The sequence below is a fragment of the Entelurus aequoreus genome, linkage group LG23, assembly GCF_033978785.1.
Source record: "Entelurus aequoreus isolate RoL-2023_Sb linkage group LG23, RoL_Eaeq_v1.1, whole genome shotgun sequence".
In the NCBI taxonomy this organism is placed as follows: Eukaryota; Metazoa; Chordata; class Actinopteri; order Syngnathiformes; family Syngnathidae; genus Entelurus; species Entelurus aequoreus.
The window spans coordinates 35,979,763-35,992,262 of record NC_084753.1 but is presented as its reverse complement, the minus strand read 5'-3'; the positions used below and the strand labels follow the sequence as shown (position 1 = coordinate 35,992,262).

General features: G+C 39.5%; 1 protein-coding gene across 1 annotated transcript in view; it reads left to right on the top strand.

Annotated features, from left to right (window-relative positions):
* The window catches only part of LOC133641059 (potassium voltage-gated channel subfamily H member 5-like), a 167,084-nt gene that overhangs the window by 31,754 nt on the left and 122,830 nt on the right, over positions 1-12,500 (top strand). Inside the window, exon 5 of the mRNA XM_062034883.1 lies at positions 5,606-5,721. Within this exon, the coding sequence (XP_061890867.1) occupies positions 5,606-5,721 (116 nt within the window). The remainder of the gene's footprint in view (positions 1-5,605; positions 5,722-12,500) is intronic.

Genomic DNA, 12,500 nt, shown 5'->3' with positions numbered 1-12,500 from the left:
TATGTGCAATACAGAACACAGTAGGAGCGGGAAGAACTGTAAGGGGGAGCACAAGAGAGGAAGGGACATTATCACGTAGTCGATTAAAATCTCTTTTGCAAGAGCGACCTGGCCGAGAGGGCAGCAAAAACATACATACACAGCAGTCACACACTATAGTGAAAAGCACAAATTACTTAAAAAATAAACATAAAAACACGCAATAGGTAAAAAATGAAATGTTTCAATAAAGAAGTTTGCAGTGCCTAATAGAAACAGTTTCTCGATCCTTTAAAATGGCCTGAAATTCCCCCAATGGGATCAGTTCAGGCAGCCTCAGATTCATTAGTATTTCATTCCATGACCATGGAGCAGCAAATCTGAAGACTTTTTTTTACTGAGACTTGTGTAGGCTCTAGGGACCAACACACCAAGGCTGTCCTGTGACCGAAAACTGTAGCGACTGGAGTCTCCATGAGCGCATAAATAAGGGAGAACCAAACCAAGAAATGATTTATATTTTAAAACCATCCATCGAGAACATTTGCGGACTGACAGAGATGAACAGTTTGCATACAAAGTGCAATGGTGGAGAAGGTGGCCACAAGCAGTAATAAAACGTAAGGCAACGTGATATTCAGTATCCAGGTTTTTCAAATAAGTGTCTGGTGCTTTCATAAAAAGCAAGTCTCCATAATCTAGCAAAGTGAATCAGAAAATGGTCAGAATCAAGCGTTTCCTAACTTGTAAGGGAAAACAGGACTGGTTTCTCAAGAAAGAACACAATTTAATTGTCATTTTTTTGTGTGATTTAAAGGACACGTTCTCATCAATAACAAAACCACAAGTACTTTTATGTCGTGACCATTCCAAGTTCAACCTTATGACATGTTTACAGTGTTTCCCATAAACTGCCAAGATACCTGTGGCAGTGGGGGCGTGGCTATGGGCGTGGTCATCATGACATCATCGAATAATTTGCATAATTTACTACAATGATATGATTTTCTCTACAAAGGCTAAAAAAATGTATACTTACTAATTAATAATAACAGTTTTGTTTTAAACGTCCATCCATCCATCCATTTTACAATATAATTACAACACTTTATGTACATATTTATATACAGATTTGAACAATAAGTTCTTACAAAAAAATATATCTTATAAAATATAAAAGCTAAAATGTCTCTTAAAGCTCTGCCCCTTTAATTAGTGCATACTAAATAATTTAACTTTAGCCTACTACTACAACCATATTATTTACCAGCAACATAAAGTGAAACAGAGGCAGAGGTGTCCTGCCACAGTCAGTAACAAATAAACAGAAAACAGTAGTGGTCAAATACAAATAAGGCAACAAGAGAAGTATCCTACACTTCTCTTTTGTAAAGTAAATCTGAACAGCCTATATGGGCATCTACATCAACTATATGATTTGCCTGAGAAGCTGGACAGGACAAAAATAAAAAAAATTATTTATTTTTTTTAAAATTTGTGGCGGACGTAATTCTTTCGTGGCGGGCCGCCACAAATAAATGAATGTGTGGGAAACACTGGTTTATATTTTTGGAATGTTCAATCCCAGTCGTTTGCCATTTGAAAATAACATCACCTTAGAATCCTCTGCATTGAGCACTAATCTAAACTGAGTCAGCTGGGACTGAACAACATCAAAAGCTGACTGCAGGAGCTCAAAGGTTTGCGCTACAGCGGGGGATGAACAATACGTGACATACAAATTGAACGCAGCATCCTACACATTATCACCAGAGGTGGGTAGTAACGCGCAACGTTTACTCCGTTACATCTACTTGAGTAACTTTTAGGATAAATTGTACTTTTAAGAGTAGTTTTAATGCAACATACTTTTACTTTTACTTGAGTATATTTATAAAGAAGAAACGCTACTTTTACTCCGCTCCATTTATCTACATTCAGCTCGCTACTCGCTACTGATTTTTATCGATCTGTTGATGCACGCTTTGTTTGTTTTGGTTTGTCAGACAGACCTTCAAAGTAGGATCTATCGCATGGCTGCGTTTCACCAATCAAATGCAGCCACTGGTGACGTTTGACTCCGGTTCACCAATCAAACAGAGCCAGGCGGTCACATGATTAGCAAGCTTAAGCTTACATGAACTCAACGTCAAATTTGAGGAAGCACATCACGGTAAGTAACGTTAGTAGATATTTTGGCTGTCACCGTAGGCTGATGTTAGCTTCCCTGCTATGAATCACTGTCAAATGTACATCGTGTGGGGACATTTATTAACGCACTGCAGCCTCGTAGACACACACACGCACGCACAGTCGCACACACACACACACACGCATGCATAGAAACACCAATCAGAAGTGCACAGTGTGTTCAGTTTATGGTTTGCATAAAGGCTAACTTGTTATTTTCCTTTGTAATCTCTGCCTACTGAACCTATGGTGCTGTTAAGTTATTGTGGCTCAATTTGCCTTCACTTTTTTTAATGTTAATGTATTATTATTTAATATATATTATTGTTTTAGTTGAGATATTCCTGGCTCTGAATTTGCTCATTGCTATTTTTATGTTTTTGTGCATTATTTGTTGCCGTCATCATTAAACGAACAGGTTACTCTTCAGTTTTTTCACATCATACTTTTTACTTTTACTCAAGTAAATATTTAGGGGTGACTACTCCTTACTTTTACTTGAGTGATAAATCTCTAAAGTAACAGTACTCTTACTTGAGTACAATTTCTGGCTACTCTACCCACCTCTGATTATCACAGACATTATTTACATGGATGGAAAACAACAAGGGGCCTAATATGGAACCCTGAGGTACAACCTTTAATACAGGGAGGAAAGACGAGGAGGGCCCAGCAAACTGGTGGCATTGGGTTCTATCACACAGGTAATTAGCAAAGCACTTTACAGCCTGCTGAGATAGGCCAATTCTGTGCAGTCTGTTCAGCACAAGTCAACAACACCCGGTTTAGGTATTTATTTTTCCATATTTTCCGTACTATATTTTCGAGGGGGCAGCATGGTGGGAGAGGGGTTAGTGCATGTGTCTCACAATACGAAGGTCCTGGGTTCGATCCTGCGCTCGGGATCTTTCTGTGTGGAGTTTGCATGTTCTCCCCGTGACTGCGTGGGTTCCCTCCGGGTACTCCGGCTTCCTCCCACCTCCAAAGACATGCACCTGGGGATAGGTTGATTGGCAACACTAAATGGTCCCTAGTGTGCGAATGTGAGTGTGAATGTTGTCTGTCTATCTGTGTTGGCCCTGTGATGAGGTGGCGACTTGTCCAGGGTGTACCCCGCCTTCCGCCCGGATGCAGCTGAGATAGGCTCCAGCACCCCCCGCGACCCCGAAGGGAATAAGCGGTAGAAAATGGATGGATGGATGGGTATTTTAGAGGAAAAAATATTTTTTCCCATATTAGCCGCAGATATATACCGGTACGTTGTGAAAAGGGATATATTCACATAGAAATATTTTGTAAACATTTATGTGCACACTTTAATTGTTTCCAAACCATGTGTGTAACACGGCAGTAAAACGGCTGATCAAACAAAACAGAAGTCGTTGATGTTTTTATCTGTCCTTTATGAGGTGAATAAATAAGATGTTGTCCTTTTTTAGCTATTTTTTAGGATTGTTCTTCCTTGCACTTTGTAAACACTTGAATATTATCTTAAAGTGGGTCATTTTAGTACGTTGATTGATTTATTTGCGCTATTCATTCCACAATTCAGCTGTTAGCGAAGAAAAAAAACTAGAGGTATCCGATAATGGCTTTTTTGCCGATATCCGATATTCCGATATTGTCCAACTCTTAACTACCGATACAGATATATACAGTTGTGGATTTAACACATTATTATGCCTAATTTTGTTGTGATGCCCCGCTGGATGCATTAAACAATGTAACAAGGTTTTCTTCATCATTTCAACATCCCTCAAAACAGCAGCTTGGAATTTGGGACATGCTCTCCCTGAGAGACCATGAGGAGGTTGAGGTGGGTGGGGTTGGGGGGGTTGAGGTGGGTGGGGATAGGGGGTAGCAGGGAGTGTATATTGTAGCGTCCTGGAAGAGTTAGTGCTGCAAGGGGTTCTGGGTATTTGTTCTGTTGTGTTTATGTTGTGTCACGGTGCGGATGTTCTCCCGGAATGTGTTTGTCATTCTTGTTTGGTGTGGGTTCACAGTGTGGCGCATATTTGTAACAGTGTTAAAGTTGTTTATACGGCTACCCTCAGTGTGACCTGTATGGCTGTTGACCAAGTATGCCTTGCATTCACTTGTGTGTGTGAAAAGCCGTAGATATCACGCAAAGGCAGTGCCTTTAAGGTTTATTGGCGCTCTGTACTTCTCCCTACGTTCCGTGTACACAGCGGCGTTTTTTTAAAAGTCATAAATTTTACTTTTTGTAACTGATACCGAAAATTTTGAAACCCATACCGTTAATTTCCAATATTACATTTTAAAGCATTTATCGGCCGATAATATCGACAGTCCGATATTATTGGACATCTCTAATAAAACAATAGATTAGCCACACCGTTGTATAAGCCGCAGGGGTTAAAGTTTGGGGGAAATAGTAGCCGCTTATAGTCTGCAAAATACTACATTATTATTATTATTATTATTATTGTTGTTATTATTATTATTAGATCCCCACCCCAAACCTAACATCACCACTTTACATACACACTTAAAAACACATTTTTGACTTAATTAAGTTCAAACTAGCCTTTTAGAACACATGTTAAAACCTTAGTACGCTTTTTGTCTGAATTCATGTCTGTAAGATTTGTGAGATTCAATGTTAGAAAAACTGTAAGTTAAATTCTAAGTTATCACAAAAACTTTGTGTTGAAATGAGTTGCCGGCGAAAAGACCAAAATGTGTCTTTGAACCTACCAAGAGTAAGGCTTGGTAAAACTCCACTGTGTAGGGGGGGAGGTAACATGAAGGTGTTTGTTTCTTTCATGTATTTTAATCAACAGAAAGATATTGTTTTAACCCAAGAACTACAAAGTGGAGAGAAGGCAGGATCTGCCCAATTTCCAGACGACCTCTTTTTGAACTGTTTTACGAACCTCTTTTTGAACTCTTTTACGACTTCTTCTTTGAACTGTTTTACGACCTTTTCTGTGAACTCCGTCCCTTTGGAAGCAGCTATTGACATGTGGCCAGAGAAAGTCCAAATAAAGGAGGAGGCATACAATCTTTCGCCAAAACGTGGGTGACACCGTAAGAGGTTACAGGTCGACACGTTTCTCCTCAAATTGAGCAAAATTGAATTCTACCTCTGTTTGATTCTTTGCCTCTAGTCTTGTTTAATAGATGTCATCGATGTTTGAACCTGTCATTTAATATCCATACAACCTTTCATCACAAGAAGGAATGAACCATTGTGCAATTTTAGAAGGGTGTGTCATTTGTATTCCACCTCCCTAATTGGATCCAAACGACCTTGTCATAGAATTTGGACAGCAACATAGATTTGACCTTTTTCACGACGTCGTATTTTAGCCGTGGCCCAAAACAACCGCATGGAGTGCCAGCGTGGTCCGCGTTGCCCTCAAGCCCGCTGATTGCACGGCAATGTTTGCTCATGTCTCCGTTCCTCTTGCAGGTTGGACCAAGTTTGCGCGGCTGACCCGGGCGCTGACCCAAAATCGCCCCGCGCTGCAACAGCTAGCGCCCATCAGCAAGCATGAAGTCAGCCACAAGCAGTCCAGACTGGCCGAGGTGAGCATGGCTTGGATAAGATCCCCTGCTGAGATGTGAGGGTAACCGTGGCAACCCAGGCCTCTGCTTTAGTACCTGTGTTCGCCTATTAGTCCCTGGTCAAGGGTACTTCAGATACAGGAATTGGTCACACACGTCAGTTATATATCAGAGATTTGGTTTTTATTTTGGAGCCAATAATTAAATGCAGTAAAATTGAGCTAAACATGAATATAATACGTCAGTAAACAGCTGGAGAAGGCTTTAAGTTGTTTTATGAGGGCCTGAGCAGGGCCCCGTAATAGGGCCCGATTGAAATTGCTGCGTTTTTTCTTCTATATGCCTTTTTGAGGCCCTTAACATGCATGAAAAGTAGGGATGTCCGATAATGTCTTTTTGCCGATATCCGATATTCCGATATTGTCCAACTCTTTAATTACCGATACCGATATCAACCGATACCGATATATGCAGTCGTGGAATTAACACATTATTATGCCTAATTTGGACAACCAGGTATGGTGAAGATAAGGTACTTTTTAAAAAAAATAATAAAATAAGATAACTAAATTAAAAACATTTTCTTGAATAAAAAAGAAAGTAAAACAATATAAAAACAGTTACATAGAAACTAGTAATTAATGAAAATGAGTAAAATGAACTGTTAAAGGTTAGTACTAGTATTAGTGGACCAGCAGCACGCACAATCATGTGTGCTTACGGACTGTATCCCTTGCAGACTGTATTGATATATATTGATATATAATGTAGGAACCAGAATATTGATAACAGAAAGAAATGGGGGGAGGGAGGTTTTTTGGGTTGGTGCACTCATTGTAAGTGTATCTTGTGTTTTTTATGTTGATTTAATAAAAAAAAAAAAAAACACGATACAGATAATAAAAAAAACGATACCGATAATTTCCGATATTACATTTTAACGCATTTATCGGCCGATATATCGGCAGGCCGATATTATCGGACATCCCTAATGAAAAGTCCCCATATTTTGTAGGTGCGTCCGGTATGGCGAACAAATTAATATATTTGTGGTCCTGAATATGACATTTCAAAATTGTTTCTCTAGCGCAGGGGTCACCAACGCGGTGCCCGCGGGCACCAGGTAGCCCGTAAGGACCAGATGAGTAGCCCGCTGGCCTGTTCTAAAAATAGCTCAAATAGCAGCACTTACCAGTGGGCTGCCTCTATTTTTTAAATTGTATTTATTTACTAGCAAGCTGGTCTCGCTTTGCCCGACATTTTTAATTCTAAGAGAGACAAAACTCAAATAGAATTTGAAAATCCAAGAAAATATTTTATAGACTTGGTCTTCACTTGTTTAAATAAATTCATTAATTTTTTTACTTTGCTTTATAACTTTCAGAAAGACAATTTTAGAGAAAAAATACAACCTTAAAAATGATTTTAGGATTTTTAAACACATATACTTTTTTACCTTCTAAATTCCTTCCTCTTCTTTCCTGACAATTTAAATCGATGTTCAAGTAAATTTATTTTTTTTATTGTAAAGAATAATAAATACATTTTAATTTAATTCTTAATTTTAGCTTCTGTTTTTGCGACGTAGAATATTTGTGAAATATTTCTTCAAACTTATTATGATTAAAATTCAAAAACATAATTCTGGCAAATCTAGAAAATCTGTAGAATCAAATTTAAATCTTGTTTCAAAGTGTTTTGAATTTCTTCTAAAATTTTTGTTTTGGAAAATCTAGAAGAAATAATGATTTGTCTTTGTTAGAAATATAGCTTGGTCCAATTTGTTATATATTCTAACAAAGTGCAGATTGGATTTTAACTTATTTAAAACATGTCATCAAAATTCTAAAATTAATCTTAATCAGGAAAAATTACTAATGATTTTCCATAAATTATTTTTTTAATTTTTTCAAAAAGATTCAAATTAGCTAGTTTTTCTCTTCTTTTTTTCGGTTGAATTTTGAATTTGAAAGAGTCGAAATTGAAGATAAATTATGTTTCAAAATTTAATTGTAATTTTTTTCGTGTTTTCTCCTCTTTTAAACCGTTCAATTAAGTGTAAATATCATTCATTATTAATAACAACATAGAGTTAAAGGTAAATTGAGCAAATTGGCTATTTCTGGCAATTTATTTAAGTGTGTATCAAACTGGTAGCCCTTCGCATTAATCAGTACCCAAGAAGTAGCTCTTGGTTTCAAAAAGGTTGGTGACCCCTGCTCTAGCGCCACCTTTAAAGGCCTACTGAAATGAATTTTTTTTATTTAAACGGGGATAGCAGATCTATTCTATGTGTCATACTTGATCATTTCGCGATATTGCCATATTTTTGCTGAAAGGATTTAGTATAGAACAACGACGATAAAGATCGCAACTTTTGGTATCTGATAAAAAAAAGGCTTGCCCCTACCGGAAGTAGCGTGACGTAGTCAGTTGAACATATACGCAAAGTTCCCTATTGTTTACAATGATGGCCGCATGAAGTGAGAGAGATTCGGACCGAGAAAGCGACGATTTCCCCATTAATTTGAGCGAGGATGAAATATTTTTAAATGAGTAAAGTGCAAGTGAAGGACTAGTGGGGAGTTGAAGCTATTCAGATAGGGAAGATGCTGTGAGAGGCGGGTGGGACCTGATATTCAGCTGGGAATGACTACAACAGTAAATAAACACAAGACATATATATACTCTATTAGCCACAACACAACCAGGCTTATATATAATATGCCACAAATTAATCCCGCATAAAAACACCTAGGTGTTTGTTATGCTAGCTCCTAGCTCCTAGCTACTAGCTACTAGCTTGAGCTAGTTATAGCTCGAGCGGGTAATATGGACGGGATCCCGTATATATAACCCGCCAATACAATTCAAACACCTGCATAACACACACACTCACTCAGCCCAAACAACCGTTCACCTAACCCAAGGTTCATAAAGCTTATATATTTAATCAAAGTTACGTACATGACACGCACGTACTGGCAAGCAATCAAATGTTTGGAAGCGCGTGGGTGGGACCTGATATTCAGCTGGGAATGACTACAACAGTAAATAAACACAAGACATATATATACTCTATTAGCCACAACACAACCAGGCTTATATTTAATATGCCACAAATTAATCCTAATGCTAGCTCCTAGCTCCTAGCTACTAGCTCGAGCTAGTTATAGCAAGCGATCAAATTTTTGGAAGCGCAGCTGTGTACTCACGTTATCGCAACTGTGTATCCAAATCAAAGTCCTCCTGGTAAGAGTCTCTGTTGTCCGAGTTCTTCCATCTTGACTGCATCTTTCGGGAATGTAAACAAAGAAGCGCCGGCTGTGTACGTGTTGTTGCTGACTTCCCTCGCAAAATAGACACTTCGCACCGACAACTTTCTTCTTTGCTTGCTCAGCTTCTTTCTCCATAATGCAATGAACAAATTGCAACAGATTCACCAACACAGATGTCCAGAATACTGTGGAATAATGAGATGAAAACAGAGCTATTTCGTATTGACTTCAATGGTGTCCGAATACTTCCGTTTCAATGATTGACGTCACGCGCATACGTCAACCCTCAGAGGCGTTTCGAACCGGAAGTTTAGCGGGAAATTTAAAATTGCACTTTATAAGTTAACCCGGCCGTATTGGCATGTGTTGCAATGTTAAGATTTCATCATTGATATATAAACTATCAGACTGCGTGGTCGGTAGTAGTGGCTTTCAGTAGGCCTTTAAAATGAGAACAAATTAGTCCCTCCTACCAGTTTCACGTATCGACACGAAAATCGCAGGAGACATCTATCATGACGGGACGCACGTAAAAGTCTCAGGAACCAATACCTGAAAACGAACAGGAAGTTTGCAATCTTGGTATAAGTGTCACGTTCGGGACGCATGGTGCTGCGGGATTTTTGTTCTCCCAAGATGCAAAGGACGAAAACCGGACAGGACTTGCAGGTAACGACACGATTTAATTATCAAATAACACAAAACTGGTACAAAACAGAAAACAAACAGACAGGCTAACAAAACAAAACACTTAGCACAGATTGTGACTACTAGCAGGAGCTAGGAAACTAGAACAAACCTACGTGGCAGTCGCGGGATGCAGAACAAAGAAGCCAGGACGACTGACTGAGAAGGCAGGCTTTAAATAATAATGTCCATGATGACCAACAGGTGCGTGTCGGGAACCCCAGCGGCAGGTGAACGTAATTAGTTACTATGGTAACCAAACTCAGAGGTGCTTAAACAGATACTAAGAAGGAGTCCAAGACTAGCAGAAAAACACAAATGACTAGAAAACATAAACAGAAATATGATCCGGGCAGCGGATCATAACAGTAAGTCTTCAATTCTTCGGCGGGAAAAAAAGGTCATACTTTAACAAACTCCTCCTAGGGACTTTGACCAATTGAGTCACAATTAGAATGACAGATACTACACATATAGTTGATGATAAACTGCGAACAAATTATGTTTATACCATAAGATGTGGGCGTGGCATGGCACCAAACTTTGCTCCAATGGTTTTTGACCATTTTTCAGCGAAATAAAGGGGTCGTACTTTAACCAACTCCTCCTTGGGACTTTGACCAAATACGTTGCAATTAAAATGACAGATACTACACACATACACTACCGTTCAAAAGTTTGGGGTCACCCAAACAATTTTGTGGAATAGCCTTCATTTCTAAGAACAAGAATAGACTGTCGAGTTTCAGATGAAAGTTCTCTTTTTCTGGCCATTTTGAGCGTTTAATTGACCCCACAAGTGTGATGCTCCAGAAACTCAATCTGCTCAAAGGAAGGTCAGTTTTGTAGCTTCTGTAACGAGCTAAACTGTTTTCAGATGTGTGAACATGATTGCACAAGGGTTTTCTAATCATCAATTAGCCTTCTGAGCCAATGAGCAAACACATTGTACCATTAGAACACTGGAGTGATAGTTGCTGGAAATGGGCCTCTATACACCTATGTAGATATTGCACCAAAAACCAGACATTTGCAGCTAGAATAGTCATTTACCACATTAGCAATGTATAGAGTGTACTTCTTTAAAGTTAAGACTAGTTTAAAGTTATCTTCATTGAAAAGTACAGTGCTTTTCCTTCAAAAATAACGACATTTCAATGTGACCCCAAACTTTTGAACGGTAGTGTAGGTGATGATAAATTGCGAAACAAAATGTCCTACACTATAAGATGTGGGCGTGGCATGGCGCCAAACTTTGCTCCAATGGTTTTTGGCCATTTTTTGGGGGGGAAAAAAGGGGTCGTACTAGAAAGAACTCCTCCCTAGGGACTTTGACCAAATGAGTCGTGGTTAAAATGACAGATACTACACATATAGGTGTTGATAATGTGCGAAGAAATTTTGTCTACGCCATACGATGTGGGCGTGGCATGGCGCCAAACTTTGCTCCAATGGTTTTTGGCCATTTTTCGGGGAAAAAAGGGGTCGTACTTTATCCAACTCCTCCTAGGGACTTTGACCGAATGAGTCGTGGTTAAAATGACAGATACTACACATATAGGTGTTGATAATGTGCGAAGAAATTTTGTCTACGCCATAAGATGTGGGCGTGGCATGGCGCCAAACTTTGCTCCAATGGTTTTTGGCCATTTTTTGGGGGGGAAAAAAGGGGTCGTACTAGAAAGAACTCCTCCCTAGGGACTTTGACCAAATGAGTCGTGGTTAAAATAACAGATACTACACATATAGGTGTTGATAATGTGCGAAGAAATTTTGTCTACGCCATACGATGTGGGCGTGGCATGGCGCCAAACTTTGCTCCAATGGTTTTTGGCCATTTTTCGGGGAAAAAAGGGGTCGTACTTTATCCAACTCCTCCTAGGGACTTTGACCGAATGAGTCGTGGTTAAAATGACAGATACTACACATATAGGTGTTGATAATGTGCGAAGAAATTTTGTCTACGCCATAAGATGTGGGCGTGGCATGGCGCCAAACTTTGCTCCAATGGTTTTTGGCCATTTTTTGGGGGGGAAAAAAGGGGTCGTACTAGAAAGAACTGCTCCCTAGGGACTTTGACCAAATGAGTCGTGGTTAAAATGACAGATACTACACATATAGGTGTTGATAATGTGCGAAGAAATTTTGTCTACGCCATAAGATGTGGGCGTGGCATGGCGCCAAACTTTGCTCCAATGGTTTTTGGCCATTTTTTGGGGGGAAAAAAGGGGTCGTACTAGAAAGAACTCCTCCCTAGGGACTTTGACCAAATGAGTCGTGGTTAAAATGACAGATACTACACATATAGGTGTTGATAATGTGCGAAGAAATTTTGTCTACGCCATACGATGTGGGCGTGGCATGGCGCCAAACTTTGCTCCAATGGTTTTTGGCCATTTTTTGGGGGGGAAAAAGGGGTCGTACTAGAAAGAACTCCTCCCTAGGGACTTTGACCAAATGAGTCGTGGTTAAAATGACAGATACTACACATATAGGTGTTGATAATGTGCGAAGAAATTTTGTCTACGCCATACGATGTGGGCGTGGCATGGCGCCAAACTTTGCTCCAATGGTTTTTGGCCATTTTTTGGGGGGAAAAAAGGGGTCGTACTAGAAAGAACTCCTCCCTAGGGACTTTGACCAAATGAGTCGTGGTTAAAATGACAGATACTACACATATAGGTGTTGATAATGTGCGAAGAAATTTTGTCTACGCCATACGATGTGGGCGTGGCATGGCGCCAAACTTTGCTCCAATGGTTTTTGGCCATTTTTTGGGGGGGGAAAAGGGGTCGTACTAGAAAGAACTCCTCCCTAGGGACTTTGACCAAATGA